The sequence below is a fragment of the Salmo salar genome, chromosome ssa06 (assembly GCF_905237065.1).
Source record: "Salmo salar chromosome ssa06, Ssal_v3.1, whole genome shotgun sequence".
Classification (NCBI taxonomy): Eukaryota; Metazoa; Chordata; class Actinopteri; order Salmoniformes; family Salmonidae; genus Salmo; species Salmo salar.
Window position 1 is genome coordinate 385001 of NC_059447.1, and position 17500 is coordinate 402500.

General features: G+C 45.4%; 1 protein-coding gene across 1 annotated transcript in view; it reads left to right on the forward strand.

Moving 5' to 3' along the window:
* The window catches only part of cacna1ha (calcium channel, voltage-dependent, T type, alpha 1H subunit a), a 126853-nt gene that overhangs the window by 58136 nt on the left and 51217 nt on the right, over nucleotides 1–17500 (forward strand). Inside the window, exons 15-19 of the mRNA XM_045721262.1 lie at nucleotides 3698–3798; nucleotides 4115–4238; nucleotides 5555–5623; nucleotides 5956–6140; nucleotides 11153–11279. Of these exons, the coding sequence (XP_045577218.1) occupies nucleotides 3698–3798; nucleotides 4115–4238; nucleotides 5555–5623; nucleotides 5956–6140; nucleotides 11153–11279 (606 nt within the window). The remainder of the gene's footprint in view (nucleotides 1–3697; nucleotides 3799–4114; nucleotides 4239–5554; nucleotides 5624–5955; nucleotides 6141–11152; nucleotides 11280–17500) is intronic.

The window sequence follows — 17500 nt, forward strand, 5'->3', positions numbered from 1 at the left end:
GGTCACCCTGTCCGGGCCCCTAGGGGTCCACCACAATATAGCTGGGTCTCCCTGTCCGGGCCCCTAGGGGTCCACCACAATATAGCTGGGTCACCCTTAAAAAAACACACTATTAACAAACAGAAACAGCATATCCTCCATATAATTCATATCATAAGACTTTTAGTATTATAAAGGTCTTTCTACTAGTACACAATATAGCTGGGTCTCCCTGTCCGGGCCCCTAGGGGTCCACCACAATATAGCTGGGTCTCCCTGTCCGGGCCCCTAGGGGTCCACCACAATATAGCTGGGTCACCCTGTCTGGGCCCCTAGGGGTCCACCACCCTGCAGCTGGGTCTCCCTGTCCAGGCCCCTAGGGGTCCACCACAATATAGCTGGGTCACCCTGTCCGGGCCCCTAGGGGTCCACCACCCTGCAGCTGGGTCTCCCTGTCCAGGCCCCTAGGGGTCCACCACAATATAGCTGGGTCACCCTGTCCGGGCCCTATGGGTCCACCACAATATAGCTGGGTCACCCTGTCCGGGCCCCTAGGGGTCCACCACCCTGCAGCTGGGTCACCCTGTCCGGGCCCCTAGGGGTCCACCACCCTGCAGCTGGGTCTCCCTGTCCGGGCCCTGGGGGTCCACCACAATATAGCTGGGTCACCCTGTCCGGGCCCCTAGGGGTCCACCACCCTGCAGCTGGGTCACCCTGTCCGGGCCCCTAGGGGTCCACCACCCTGCAGCTGGGTCACCCTGTCCGGGCCCTAGGGGTCCACCACCCTGCAGCTGGGTCACCCTGTCCGGGCCCTATGGGTCCACCACAATATAGCTGGGTCACCCTGTCCGGGCCCCTAGGGGTCCACCACCCTGCAGCTGGGTCACCCTGTCCGGGCCCCTAGGGGTCCACCACCCTGCAGCTGGGTCACCCTGTCCGGGCCCCTAGGGGTCCACCACAATATAGCTGGGGATCATCAACTATAGATCGGTATTTCCCCTGACGTGATCATGTTTTCAACACAGACTCGTTTTTTTTTGTCGTACAGTATTCCATATAAGGCATCCAGAAACCTTATGAAAGTTACCCTTTGTCTTGTAATAAATTAAATCTAGCGATACACTTAACTTGACATTTCTGCCATCCATGTGACATTGTAGGAGGATAACAAACTTTCTAATTAATGGCAATAAATGTCTTAGATACTTGGTTATATAGTTTATTCTCATAACAATCTCCTGAGATCAACATTTACAAGCAAACCAAAAAACAGGAAGAAGGGGAGAATCTGTAGACATACTGAGATGACATAATATACTTCTTTACCAGCTAAGCAGGGTTGGTCCTGGTCAGTCCCTGGATGGGAGACCAGATGCTGCTGGAAGTGGTGTTGGAGGGCCAGTAAAAATATCCCAATGCCCCAGGGCAGTGATTGGGGACATTGCCCTGTGTAGGGTTCTGTCTTTCAGATGGGACGTTAAACGGGTGTCCTGACTCTCTGAGGTCATTAAAGATCCCATGGTACTTATTGTAAGAGTAGGGGGTGTCCTGGCTAAAATTCCCAATCTGGCCCTCATACCATCATGGCCACCTAATCATCCCCAGCTTCCCCTGTAACTGTTCTCCAGGTCGTTGCTGTAAATGAGAATGTGTTCTCAGTCAACTTATCTGGTAAAATAACGGAAAAATTGAAATAACAACACCATAACATATGCAAATATGTCTCCCCCTTTGTTGTTGTTGTGTTTTACACCTCCGTCAGAGGAATTACCTGTCTGAGTGTTATTCAGTTACACTGGTATAGATGGTCTTAACCTGCAGTCATTTATGTGTCTGAGATGATATTGAACATGACTGGTCATTCTAACACGTCTGTATCCCCATCACCGTTATCAATAACGTCTGTATCCCCATCACCGTTATCAATAACGTCTGTATCCCCTTCACCGTTATCAATAACGTCTGTATCCCATTCACCGTTATCAATAGCTTCTACCAAGATGAGGCATGACAAAGAATTCCCTTGGTGTACATTTATACATTATATTATCCAATAATAAGGGGTGGCAGGGTAGCCTAGTGGTTAGAGCGCTCGGCCAGTAACCCGAAAGGTTGCTGGATTGAATCCCCGAGCTGACAAGGTACAACTCTGTCGTTCTGCCCCCTGATCAAGGAAGTTAACCCACTGTTCCCCAGTAGGCCGTCATTGTAAATAAGAATTTGTTCTTAAACTGACTTACCTAGTTAAAATAAAAAATATAATAGAATCAATAGTTTAATAATTGAAATGACCATTATTGCCAGATTAACTCAAGATGAAACTTTTGTATCATTTTCACTGATATTGTTAATATACTGCAAAATTCAGCTGAGCTCCGTAGACTGGACTTCCCTGGCTGTCTTGTCCCTGCTGGGACATGATGAGCATAGTACCCAGGTACACAGTACATGACAGTGAAGCCTGTAGAGCTGTTTATTTACTGTGTCAATGTGTAAAGTAGGGAATTCGATTAGGGAAACGGACAAATCAATAACCTTACTTTGCAATACCGACTCTAATAAAAACTCATAAATTCAAAAACAAAAGTCTGAGTTGTCGGTCTTCAATAGTTTGGCTGCTGGTTTAATAATTTGAGGCTAAAAAAATAATACCTACTTTTGGCCAGCTCTCTCTCTCTTTTTTAACAGTACACCGACTGGCGAAAGCTAGCTAAGTTAATTGAAACTGGACAACAACAAAAAAAAAGGCTACAAAACATTTCTATACAAACCAGATGTTAGATAGTAGTAATAATAGCCACCTCATAGCGCTATCTGACGTATAGCTACAGGCTAGAGTTGAACTGATTGTGGTAGCTACTAGCTAGCTAATTTTATTCACCTCAGTCAAGGAGGGACGAAACATTAGCTAACGTTACATGTCAGTTAGACTACTAGCCTAGCACCGGGAGTATATACACTAGTTTTCTTTTCCCAAGATAAAACAGCTGTTTACTTTCCCAGCTACTTCAGTTAACTGAAAGAGTAGCCAGTTTCTGTTCTGCTTGCTTTTCTTTTTCTTTTTTTTTCTTTTCTTTTTACAACTCGGAGAAAGAGTGCATCACATACACACTGACAAGCAACTGACTCCGTTCAACTCTCCCGTGTTGATCCAGCCAGCCTTTCAGAAGCTTTGCCTTTCACACAGCCTGTCCGCCTCAGCTCTGTGGTGTCCACACGGTCCTAAACTCAACCGGCTGAAACTATCCAAACCCCCCCCCCCCCCTCCTCTCCTCATCCCCGGTGAAAAGCTGTGCCCCTGGTGAGCAGTTTGGGTTGATGTAACAGTGTTGGTTGTAAGCAGTTTGGACTGAGTTAGTTGCTGACTGTGTGTTTTTCCTCTGTCCCGTTCTTCATTACCCTGCTCACTGAGTACTTTGTGATGGCGGGTTTCCCAGAGTGCATTAGTCTTCCAGTCTGACAGGACAAGCGAGAGTTGTTGTTCCCTGCTGCTAGAGAATGAATGTTCTGCGCCGTCATGGAAACACACATCCAAAACTTTAGAGACTGAAGATGTAGAGGATGGAGCAAGGAGTGTGGTGTTGTGGACTGGGTGTGTGTGTGTGTGTGTGTGTGTGTGTGTGTGTGTGTGTGTGTGTGTGTGTGTGTGTGTGTGTGTGTGTGTGTGTGTGTGTGTGTGTGTGTTACTGTGTGTAATGCTGACCTCTGTGCTCTGTAGAACCTGTGGTTCCGGGTCAGGAGAACGCTGGAGAGCCACAAGCCACGCTGGTGTAGAGAACATAAAGACTGGAACCTTTACCTGTTCTCCCCTCAGAACTCGTGAGTCTCACATGCACGCACGCACCCACACACACACACATTCTTGTTGTCTCACCTTCTCATAGATACTGTATCTCCCCCTCTCTCAACCCCATCCCTTCTCCCTCCCCCCTCCCTCCCTCCCTCCCTCCCTCCCTCCCTCCCTCCCTCCCTCCCTCCCTCCCTCACCCCATCCCCTCCCCTCTCCCCCCTCTCCCCTCCCCCTCCCCTCCCCCCTCTCTCCCCCTTTCCTCCCTCCCCCTCTTTCCCCTCCCTCACCCCTTCCTCTCCCCTCTCTCCCCCTCCCCCCTCTCTCCCCCATCCCTCCCTCCTCTAGGTTCCGTGTGTGGGCTAAGGGGATGATCTCTCATAAGATGTTTGATCACGTGGTCCTGATCTTCATCTTCCTCAACTGCATCACCATCGCTCTGGAGAGACCCGGCATACAGCCGCACAGCACCGTAAGACACTAGGGCTGTGACTGGTGTTATATCCTATTGTACTATATACCAGTATTGATGCATCGACCGCTTTACTTTACCTTCTAGAACCCTATTTTTACTTTACCTTCTAGAACCCTATTTTTTACTTTACCTTCTAGAACACTATTTTTACTTTACCTTCTAGAACCCTATTTTTACTTTACCTTCTAGAACCCTATTTTTTACTTTACCTTCTAGAACACTATTTTTACTTTACCTTCTAGAACCCTATTTTTACTTTACCTTCTAGAACCCTATTTTTTACTTTACCTTCTAGAACCCTATTTTTACTTTACCTTCTAGAACCCTACTTTTTACTTTACCTTCTAGAACCCTATTTTTTACTGAACCTTCTAGAACCCTATTTCAATGTTTGGTTTTGTTAAATGTGATCAGCAACTCTGGCGCGTGTAATGTCCATTTTTATAGTTTACTCTGTTTTCTACTTGAGTCGTCTTCCTCCCTCTCCTCCTGCTACATGCCCCTCCCACACCAAGCCCTGGGTTTAGAAAATCTCTGCTGTAATATACTGTCTCTCCTACTCTTCCTCTCTTCAGGAGCGAGTGTTTCTGACTGTCTCCTACTAGAAACTCTCTGCTGTAATATACTGTCTCTCCTCCTCTCCTCCTCTCCCTCCAGGAGCGAGTGTTTCTGACTGTCTCCTACTAGAAACTCTCTGCTGTAATATACTGTCTCTCCTCCTCTTCCTCTCTTCAGGAGCGAGTGTTTCTGACTGTCTCCTACTAGAAACTCTCTGCTGTAATATACTGTCTCTCCTCCTCTCCTCCTCTCCCTCCAGGAGCGAGTGTTTCTGACTGTCTCCAACTAGAAACTCTCTGCTGTAATATACTGTCTCTCCTCCTCTCCTCTTCCTCTCTTCAGGAGCGAGTGTTTCTGACTGTCTCCAACTAGAAACTCTCTGCTGTAATATACTGTCTCTCCTCCTCTCCTCTTCCTCTCTTCAGGAGCGAGTGTTTCTGACTGTCTCCAACTAGAAACTCTCTGCTGTAATATACTGTCTCTCCTCCTCTCCTCCTCTCCTCTCCCTCTCTTCAGGAGCGAGTGTTTCTGACTGTCTCCAACTAGAAACTATCTGCTGTAATATACTGTCTCTCCTCCTCTTCCTCTCTTCAGGAGCGAGTGTTTCTGACTGTCTCCAACTAGAAACTCTCTGCTGTAATATACTGTCTCTCCTCCTCTTCCTCTCTTCAGGAGCGAGTGTTTCTGACTGTCTCCAACTAGAAACTCTCTGCTGTAATATACTGTCTCTCCTCCTCTCCTCTTCCTCTCTTCAGGAGCGAGTGTTTCTGACTGTCTCCAACTACGTGTTCACTGTCATCTTCCTGGCTGAGATGACTGTCAAGGTAATACTATCGTCTGTTTCAGTCTCATGCTGTCTGTTTCAGTCTCATGCTGTCTGTTTCAGTCTCATGCTGTCTGTTTTAGTCTCATGCTGTCTGTTTCAGTCTCATGCTGTCTGTTTCAGTCTCATGCTGTCTGTTTCAGTCTCATGCTGTCTGTTTTAGTCTCATGCTGTCTGTTTCAGTCTGATCTCTGTTTCAGTCTGTTGTCTGTTTCAGTCTGTTGTCTGTTTCAGTCTGTTGTCTGTTGTCTGTTTCAGTCTGTTGTCTGATCTCTGTCTGTTGTCTGTTTCAGTCTGCTCTCTGTTATTGTTTTCGTAATGTTGTGTCTGTAGATCGTAGCGTTGGGGTTCTGCTGGGGTAAACAGAGCTACCTGAAGAGCAGCTGGAATGTTCTGGATGGGATCCTGGTGTTTGTCTCTATGGTGGACATCCTGGTGTCTCTGGCCTTGACCGGAGGGAACCGCATCCTGGGAATCCTCAGAGTACTACGACTGCTACGCACACTACGACCTCTCAGGTAGGACCACACTATGACCACACTACGACCTCTCAGGTAGGACCACACTACGACCACACTACGACCACACTACGACCACACTACGACCGCACTACGACCGCACTATGACCTCTCAGGTAGGACCACACTACGACCACACTACGACCTCACTACGACCACACTATGACCGCACTACGACCGCACTACGACCTCTCAGGTAGGACCGCACTACGACCGCACTACGACCGCACTACGACCACACTACGACCTCACTACGACCTCACTACGACCTCACCACGACGTCACTACGACCTCTCAGGTAGGACCACACTACAACCACACTACAACCAGACTACGACCTCTCAGGTAGGACCACACTATGACCGCACTACGACCTCTCAGGTAGGACCACACTATGACCGCACTACGACCGCACTACGACCACACTATGACCGCACTATGACCACACTACGACCGCACTACGACCTCTCAGGTAGGACCACACTACGACCTCACTACGACCGCACTACGACCACACTACGACCTCTCAGGTAGGACCGCAATACGACTGCACTACGACCTCACTACGACCGCACTACAACCACACTACGACCACACTACGACCTCTCAGGTATGACCGCACTACGACCGCACTACGACCACACTACGACCTCACTACGACCACACTACGACCACACTACGACCTCTCAGGTAGGACCGCACTACGACCGCACTACGACCTCACTACGACCACACTACAACCACACTACAGCCCACTATAATTGAGAATTTCAATAAGCATTTTTCTATGGCTGGCCATGCTTTCCACCTAACTACCCCTACTGCATTCAACAGCACTGCACCCCCCACAGCTACTCGTCCAAGCCTCCCCCATTTCTCCTTCTCCCAAATCCATTCAGCTGATGTTCTGAAAGAGCTGCAAAATCTGGACCCCTACAAATCAGCCGGACTAGACAATCTGGACCCTTTCTTTCTAAAATTATCTGCCGAAATTATTGCAACCCCTATTACTAGCCTGTTCAACCTCTCTTTTGTGTCGTCTGAGATTCCCATAGATTGGAAAGCAGCTGCTGTCATCCCCCCTCTTCAAAGGAGGTGACACTCTTGACCCAAATTGCTACAGACCTATATCCATCCTACCCTGCCTTTCTAAGGTCTTCGAAAGCCAAGTCAACAAACAGATTACCGACCATTACGAATCCCACCGTACCTTCTCCACTATGCAATCTGGTTTCAGAGCTGGTCATGGGTGCACCTCAGCCACGCTCAAGGTCCTAAACGACATCGTAACCGCCATCGATAAGAAACAATACTGTGCTGCCGTATTCATTGACCTGGCCAAAGCTTTTGACTCTGTTAACCTGTTATGGCTAGGGGGCAGTATTTTCACAGCCGGACAAAAACGTAGCCGATTTAATCTGATTATTACTCCTGCCCAGAAACTAGAATATGCATATAATTATTAGCTTTGGATAGAAAACACTCCAAAGTTTCTAAAACTGTTTGAATGGTTCTGTGAGTATAACAGAACTCATTTGGCAGGCCAAAACCTGAGAAGATTCCATGCAGGAAGTGGCCTGTCTGACAATTTCTTGCCCTTCTTGATTATCTCTATCCATTACAGAGGATCTCTGCTGTTACGTTACACTTCCTACGGCTCCCATGGGCTCTCAGAAGGCGGCAAAAAGCTGAATCGTGGCTTTGCAGGCTCTGGTTGAAAAAAAGTAGCGCGTTTGGGTAGTGGCTGGTTACAGTACTGTGAGACTCAGGCTCGTGCCCGCGTCGACCCCATTCTTTGTTTTCTTTCGTCTGTTTAGCTAAATGGACATTCCCGGTCGGAATATTATCGCTTTTTACGAGAAAAAATGGCATAAAATTGATTTTAAACAGCGGTTGACATGCTTCGAAAGTACGGTAATGGAATATTTAGAAATCTTTTGTCACGAATTGCGCCATGCTCGTGACCCTTATTTACACTTCGGATAGTGTCTTGAACGCATACGAACAAAACGCCGCTATTTGGATATAACGATGGATTATTTTGGACCAAACCAACATTTGTTATTGAAGTAGCAGTCCTGGGAGTGCATTCTGACGAAGACAACAAAGGTAATCAAACTTTTGTAATAGTAAATCGGAGTTTGGTCAGGGCTAAACTTGGTCGGTGTCTAAATGGCTAGCCGTGATGGCTGGGCTATCTACTGAGAATATTGCAAAATGTGCTTTCACCGAAAAGCTATTTTAAAATCGGACATATCGAGTGCATAGAGGAGTTCTGTATCTATAATTCTTAAAATAATTGTTATGCTTTTTTGTGAACGTTTATGGTGAGTAATTTAGTAAATTCACTGGATGTTTGCGGGGGGTATGCTAGTTCTGAACGTCACATGCTAATGTAAAAAAGCAGTTTTTTGATATAAATATGATCTTGATTGAACAAAACATGCATGCATTGTATAACATAATGTCCTAGGGTTGTCATCTGATGAAGATCATCAAAGGTTAGTGCTGCATTTAGCTGTGGTTTTGTTTTTTGTGACATTATATGCTAGCTTGAAAAATGGGTGTCTGATTATTTCTGGCTGGGTACTCTGCTGACATAATCTAATGTTTTGCTTTCGCTGTAAAGCCTTTTTGAAATCGGACAGTGTGGTTAGATTAACGAGAGTCTTGTCTTTAAAATGCTGTAAAATAGTCATATGTTTGAAAAATGGAAGTTTTCGGATTTTAGAGGAGTTTGTATTTCGCGCCACGCCTATCATTGGATATTGGAGCAGGTGTTCCGCTAGCGGAACGTCTAGATGTAAGAGGTTAATCACCACATCCTCATCGGCAGACTCAGTAGCCTTGGTTTCTCAAACGATTGCATCGCCTGGTTCACCAACTACTTCTCTGATAGAGTTCAGTTTGTCAAATCGGAGGGCCTGCTGTCCGGACCTCTGGCAGTCTCTATGGGGTACCACAGGGTTCAATTCTTGGGCCAACTCTTTTCTCTGTATACATCAATGATGTCGCTCTTGCTGCTGGTGAATCTCTGATCCACCTCTACGCAGACGACACCATTCTGTATACTTCTGGCCCTTCTTTGGACACTGTGTTAACAACCCTCCAGACGAGCTTCAATGCCATACAACTCTCCTTCCTTGGTCTCCAACTGCTCCTAAATACAAGTAAAACTAAATGCATGCTCTTCAACCGATCGCTGCCTGCACCTGCCCGCCTGTCCAGCATCACTTCTCTGGACGGTTCTGACTTAGAATTTGTGGACAACTACAAATACCTAGGTGTCTGGTTAGACTGTAAACTCTCCTTCCAGACTCACATCAATTATCTCCAATCCAAAGTTAAATCTAGAATTGGCTTCCTATTTCGCAACAAAGCATCCTTCACTCATGCTGCCAAACATACCCTCGTAAAACTGACCATCCTACCGATCCACGACTTCGGGCGATGTCATTTACAAAATAGCCTCCAATACCCTACTCAACAAGCTGGATGCAGTCTATCACAGTGCCATCCGTTTTGTCACCAAAGCCCCATATACTACCCACCACTGCGACCTGTACGCTCTCGTTGGCTGGCCCTCGCTTCATACTTGTCGCCAAACCCACTGGCTCCAGGTCATCTACAAGACCCTGCTAGGTAAAGTCCCCCCTTATCTCCGCTCACTGGTCACCATAGCAGCACCCACCTGTAGCACGCGCTCCAGCAGGTATATCTCTCTGGTCACCCCCAAAGCCAACTCCTCCTTTGGTCGTCTCTCCTTCCAGTTCTCTGCTGCCAATAACTGGAACAAACTACAAAACTCTCTGAAACTGGAAACACTTATCTCCCTCACTAGCTTTAAGCACCAGCTGTCAGAGCAGCTCCCAGATCACTGCACCTGTACATAGCCCATCTATAATTTAGCCCAAACTACTACCTCTTCCCCTACTGTATTTATTTATTTTATTTATTATTTTGCTCCTTTGCACCATATTATTTATATTTTAACTTTGAACTTTCTTCAAATTATAAATCTACCATTCCAGTGTTTTACATGCTATACTTTATTTACTTTGCCACCATGGCCTTTTTTGCCTTTACCTCCCTTATCTCACATCATTTGCTCACATTGTATATAGACTTATTGTTCTACTGTATTATTGACTGTATGTTGTTTTACTCCATGTGTAACTCTGTGTCGAACTGCTTTGCTTTATTCTTGACCGGGTCGCAGTTGTAAATGAGAACTTGTTCTCAACTAGCCTATCTGGTTAAATAAAGGTGAAATAAAATAAATAAAAAATAAATAAAATACTACGACCTCTCAGGTAGGACTGCACTACGACCACACTACGACCGCACTACGACCGCACTACGACCACACTACGACCACACTATGACCTCTCAGGTAGGACCGCACTACGACCGCACTACGACCGCACTACGACCGCACTACGACCTCACTACGACCTCTCAGGTAGGACCGCACTACGACCGCACTACGACCTCACTACGACCGCAATACGACCACACTACGACCGCACTACGACCACACTACGACCGTACTACGACCTCTCAGGTAGGACCGTACTACGACCGCACTACGACCGCACTACGACCTCTCAGGTAGGACCGCACTACGACCGCACTACGACCGCACTACGACCACACTACGACCTCACTACGACCACACTACGACCACACTACGACCACACTACGACCGCACTACGACCTCTCAGGTAGGACCACACTACAACCGCACTACGACCACACTACGACCTCTCAGGTAGGGGGGTGGGTCTCTGTGTGTGTTGCAGGGTGATCAGTCGAGCCCCAGGGCTGAAGCTGGTCGTAGAGACTCTGATCACCTCTCTGTGTGTGTTGCAGGGTGATCAGTCGAGCCCCAGGGCTGAAGCTGGTCGTAGAGACTCTGATCACCTCTCTGTGTGTGTTGCAGGGTGATCAGTCGAGCCCCAGGGCTGAAGCTGGTCGTAGAGACTCTGATCACCTCTCTGTGTGTGTTGCAGGGTGATCAGTCGAGCCCCAGGGCTGAAGCTGGTCGTAGAGACTCTGATCACGTCTCTGAGACCCATCGGAAATATCGTCCTCATCTGCTGCGCTTTCTTCACCGTGTTTGGAATACTGGGAGTACAGGTAACACACACACACACACACACACACACACACACACACACACACACACACACACACACACACACACCAAGCAGACACCTCGACGGCCCCTGAAAGAACTTCATTTGACTCTATGTAAACTGGAAACCACATATCCTGAGGCTGCATTTATTGTAGCTGGGGATTTTAACAAGGCTAATCTGAGAACAAGGCTACCTAAATTTTAGCAGCATATCAAAATGCGCGACCAGGGCTGGCAGCATTCTGAATCATTGCTACTCTAACTTCCGCGATGCATACAACGCCCTTCCTCACCCTCCTGTTGGCAAATCTGACCACGACTCCATTTTGTTGCTCCCAGCCTATAGACAGAAACTAAAACAGGAAATGCCCCTCGCTCGGGTCTGTTCAACGCTGGTCCGACCAATCTGATTCCACGCTTCAAGATTGCTTCGATCACGCGGACTGGGATATGTTCCGTATAGCATCGGACAATAACATTGATGTATACACTGATTCTGTGAGCTTTTAATCAGGGCAAGGCGACCCGGAAACATGACCGAATACAAACAGTTTAACTATTCCCTCCGCAAGGCAATCAAACAAGCTAAGCGTCAGTATAGAGACAAAGTAGAGTCGCAATTCTACGGCTCAGACATGAGACGTATGTGGCAGACGTCTTGCTCCCAGACAAACTAAACAACTTCTTTGCTCGCTTTGAGGACAATACAGTGCCACTGACACGGCCCGCTACCAAAACCTGCGGTCTCTCCTTCACTGTAGCCAACGTGAGTAAAACATTTAAACGTGTTAACCCTCGCAAGGCTGCTGGCCCAGACGGCATCCCCAGCCACGTCCTCAGAGCATGTGCATACCAGCTGGCTGGTGTGTTTACGGACATAATCAATCGCTCCCTATCCCAGTCTGCTGTTCCCACATGCTTCAAGAGGGCCACCATTGTTCCTGTTCCCAAGAATGCTAAGGTAACTGAGCTAAATGACTATCGCCCTGTAGCATTCACTTCCGTCATCATGAAGTGCTTTGAGAGAGTCAAGGATCATATCACCTCCACCTTACCTGACACACTAGACCCACTCCAATTTGCTTACCGCCCCAATAGGTCCACAGACGACGCAATCGCCATCACACGGCACACTGCCCTAATTCCATCTGGACAAGAGGACTACCTATGTAAGAATGCTTTTCATCGATTACAGCTCAGCATTTAACACCATAGTGCCCTACAAACTCGTCATTAAGCTCGAGACCCTGGGTCTCGACCCCGCCCTGTGCAACTGGGTCCTGGACTTTCTGACGGTCCGCCCCCAGGTGGTGAAGGTAGGAAACAACATCTCCACCTCGCTGATCCTCAACACTGGGGCCCCACAAGGGTGTGTTCTCAGCCCTCTCCTGTACTCCCTGTTCACCCACGACTGCGTGGCCACGCACGCCTCCAACTCAATCATCAAGTTTGCAGACGACACTACAGTGGTTGGCTTGATTACCAACGATGACGAGACGGGCTACAGGGAGGAGGTGAGGGCCCTCGGAGTGTGGTGTCAGGAAAATAACCTCTCACTCAACGTCAACAAAACAAAGGAGATGATCGTGAACTTCAGGAAACAGCAGAGGGAGCAGCCCGCTATCCACATCGACGGGATCGCAGTGGAGAAGGTGGAAAGTTTTAAGTTCCTCGGCGTACACATCACAAACAAACTGAAATGGTTCCACCAACACAGACAGTGTGGTGAAGAAGAACCTCAGGAGGCTGAAGAAATTTGGCTTGTCACCTAAAACCCTCACAAACTTTTACAGATGCACAATTGAGAGCGTCCTGTCGGGCTGTATCACCGCCTGGTACGGCAGCTGCTCCGCCCACAACCGCAAGGCTCTCCAGAAGGTGGTGAGGTCTGCACAAAGCATCACCGGGGGCAGACTGGCTGCCCCCCAGGATACCTACAGCACCCAATTTCACAGGAAGACCAAAAATATCATCAAGGACAACAACCACCCGAGCCACTACCTGTTCACCCCACTATCATCCAGAAGGCGAGGTCAGTACAGGTGCATCAAAGCTGGAACCGAGAGACTGAAAAACAGCTTCTATCTCCAGGCCATCAGACTGGTAAACAGCTTCTATCTCCAGACCATCAGACTGATAAACAGCTTCTATCTCCAGGCCATCAGACTGATAAACAGCTTCTATCTCCAGGCCATCAGACTGTTAAACAGCTTCTATCTCCAGGCCATCAGACTGGTAAACAGCTTCTATCTCCAGGCCATCAGACTGTTAAACAGCTTCTATCTCCAGACCATCAGACTGATAAACAGCTTCTATCTCCAGGCCATCAGACTGTTAAACAGCTTCTATCTCAAGGCCGTCAGACTGTTAAACAGCCATCACTAACATTGAGTGGCTGCTGCCAACATACTGACTCAAATCTCTAGCCACTTTAATAATTAAAAATTGGATGTAATAAATGTATCACTAGTCACTTTAAACAATTCCATTTTAAATAATGTTTACATACCTTACATTACTCATCTCATATGTATATACTGTACTCTATACCATCTACTGCATCTTGCCATCTTGATATAATTAAATGTATCACTAGCCACTTTAAAACTAGCCACTTTATATAATGTTTACATACCCTACATTACTCATCTCATATGTAAATACTGTACTCTATACCATCTACTGCATCTTGCCTATGCCGTTCGGCCATCACTCATCCATATATTTATATGGACATATTCTTATTCATTCCTTTACACTTGTGTGTATAAGGTAGTTGTTGTGAAATTGTTTGGTTATATTACTTGTTAGATATTACTGCACGGTCAGAACTAGAAGCACAAGCATTTCGCTACACTCACATTAACACCTGCTAAACATGTGACTGTGACCAATAAAAAATGTATTTTATTTTATTTGACACAAACATACACATGCACACAGACACGCACACAGGTCACACACACACACACACACACACAAACATACAGTACCAGTCAAAAGTTTGGACACACCTACTCATTCAAGGGTTTTTCTTTATTTTTACTATTTTCTACGTTGTAGAATAACAGTGAAGGCATCAAAACAATGAAATAACACATGGAATCATGTAGTAACCAAAAAAAAGTGTTAAACAAATCAAAATATATTTCATATTTGAGATTCCTCAAAGTAGCCACCCTTTGCCTTGATGACAGCTTTGCACAGTCTTGGCATTCTCTCAACCAGCTTCACCTGGAATGCTTTTCCAACAGACCCCACATCCACTATCATTACCAGTGACCCCCCCATCCACTATCATTACCAGTGTCCCCCCATCCACTATCATTACCAGTGACCCCCCCCATCCACTAGCATTACCAGTGACCCCACATCCACTGGCATTACCAGTGACCCCCATCCACTAGCATTACCAGTGACCCCCATCCACTATCATTACCAGTGACCCCCCATCCACTATCATTACCAGTGACCCCCATCCACTATCATTACCAGTGACCCCCATCCACTATCATTACCAGTGACCCCCATCCACTATCATTACCAGTGACCCCACATCGTTGTCTTTTTCATGTTATTTATGACAGCCTTATTCATGTTATTAATGACACAGCCTTATTCATGTTATTAATGACACAGCCTTATTCATGTTATTAATGACACAGCCTTATTCATGTTATTAATGACACAGCCTTATTCATGTTATTAATGACATAGCCTTATTCATGTTATTAATTACACAGCCTTATTCATGTTTTTAATTACACAGCCTTATTCATGTTATTAATGACACAGCCTTATTCATGTTATTAATTACACAGCCTTATTCATGTTATTAATGACACAGCCTTATTCATGTTATTTATGACATAGCCTTATTCATGTTATTAATTACACAGCCTTATTCATGTTATTAATTACACAGCCTTATTCATGTTATTTATGACATAGCCTTATTCATGTTATTAATTACACAGCCTTATTCATGTTATTAATGACACAGCCTTATTCATGTTATTTATGACATAGCCTTATTCATGTTATTAATTACACAGCCTTATTCATGCTATTAATTACACAGCCTTATTCATGTTATTAATTACACAGCCTTATTCATGTTATTAATTACACAGCCTTATTCATGTTATTTATGACATAGCCTTATTAATGTTATTAATGACACAGCCTTATTCATGTTATTAATGACACAGCCTTATTCATGTTATTAATGACACAGCCTTATTCATGTTGTTTATGACACAGCCTTATTCATGTTATTAATTACACAGCCTTATTCATGTTATTAATGACACAGCCTTATTCATGTTATTAATGACACAGCCTTATTCATGTTATTAATGACACAGCCTTATTCATGTTGTTTATGATAGTCTTATTCATGTTATTAATGACACAGCCTTATTCATGTTATTAATGACACAGCCTTATTCATGTTATTAATGACATAGCCTTATTTATGTTATTAATTACACAGCCTTATTCATGTTATTAATGACACAGCCTTATTCATGTTATTAATGACACAGCCTTATTCATGTTATTAATGACACAGCCTTATTCATGTTATTAATTACACAGCCTTATTCATGTTATTAATGACACAGCCTTATTCATGTTATTTATGACATAGCCTTATTCATGTTATTAATTACACAGCCTTATTCATGTTATTAATGACACAGCCTTATTCATGTTATTTATGACATAGCCTTATTCATGTTATTAATTACACAGCCTTATTCATGTTATTAATGACACAGCCTTATTCATGTTATTAATGACACAGCCTTATTCATGTTATTAATGACAGCCTTATTCGTGTTATATATGACACAGCCTTATTCATGTTATTTATGACACAGCCTTATTCATGTTATTAATGGCAGCCTTATTCATGTTATATATGACACAGCCTTATTCATGTTATTAATGACACAGCCTTATTCATGTTATATATGACACAGCCTTATTCATGTTATTAATGGCAGCCTTATTCATGTTATATATGACACAGCCTTATTCATGTTATTAATGGCAGCCTTATTCATGTTATATATGACACAGCCTTATTCATGTTGTTTATGACAGCCTTATTCATGTTATTAATGACACAGCCTTATTCATGTTATTTATGACACAGCCTTATTCATGTTATTAATGGCAGCCTTATTCATGTTATATATGACACAGCCTTATTCATGTTATTAATGACACAGCCTTATTCATGTGTCACGGTTGTCGTAGGAAGGAGCGGACCAAAGTGCAGCGTGTTTGTGTGTCGTTCCACATTTTATTTACACTGTGAAACTACGCGATACATAAACAATAAACTGAACGAACAAAAACAACAAACCGTGACGAAGAGGTGAAACATACACTGACTCAGAAACAATCTCCCACAAACCCAGGTGGGAAAAAAAACACCTACTTAAGTATGATCTCCAATTAGAGACAACGAGGACCAGCTGCCTCTAATTGGAGATCATCCCAAACAAAAACCCAACATAGAAATACAGAAACTAGAACATAACAACATAGAAAATCTAAACTAGAAAAGAAAAAACCTGTCACGCCCTGACCTACTCTACCATAGAAAATAACAGCTTTCTATGGTCAGGACGTGACACCATGTTATTTATGACAGTCTTATGCAGTAGTCCATCGTGTTATTCATGCCTCCCTGTCCTCTCTGTCCCCTGGGTTGTCTAGCTGTTCAAGGGGTTGTCCATAGTGTTATTCATGTCCCCCTGTCCTCTCTGTCCCCTGGGTTGTCTAGCTGTTCAAGGGGTTCGTCCATAGTGTTATTCATGTCCCCCTGTCCTCTCTGTCCCCTGGGTTGTCTAGCTGTTCAAGGGGTTGTCCATAGTGTTATTCATGTCCCCCTGTCCTCTCTGTCCCCTGGGTTGTCTAGCTGTTCAAGGGGTTGTCCATAGTGTTATTCATGTCCCCCTGTCCTCTCTGTCCCCTGGGTTGTCTAGCTGTTCAAGGGGTTGTCCATAGTGTTATTCATGTCCCCCTGTCCTCTCTGTCCCCTGGGTTGTCTAGCTGTTCAAGGGGTTCGTCCATAGTGTTATTCATGTCCCCCTGTCCTCTCTGTCCCCTGGGTTGTCTAGCTGTTCAAGGGGTTGTCCATAGTGTTATTCATGTCCCCCTGTCCTCTCTGTCCCCTGGGTTGTCTAGCTGTTCAAGGGGTTGTCCA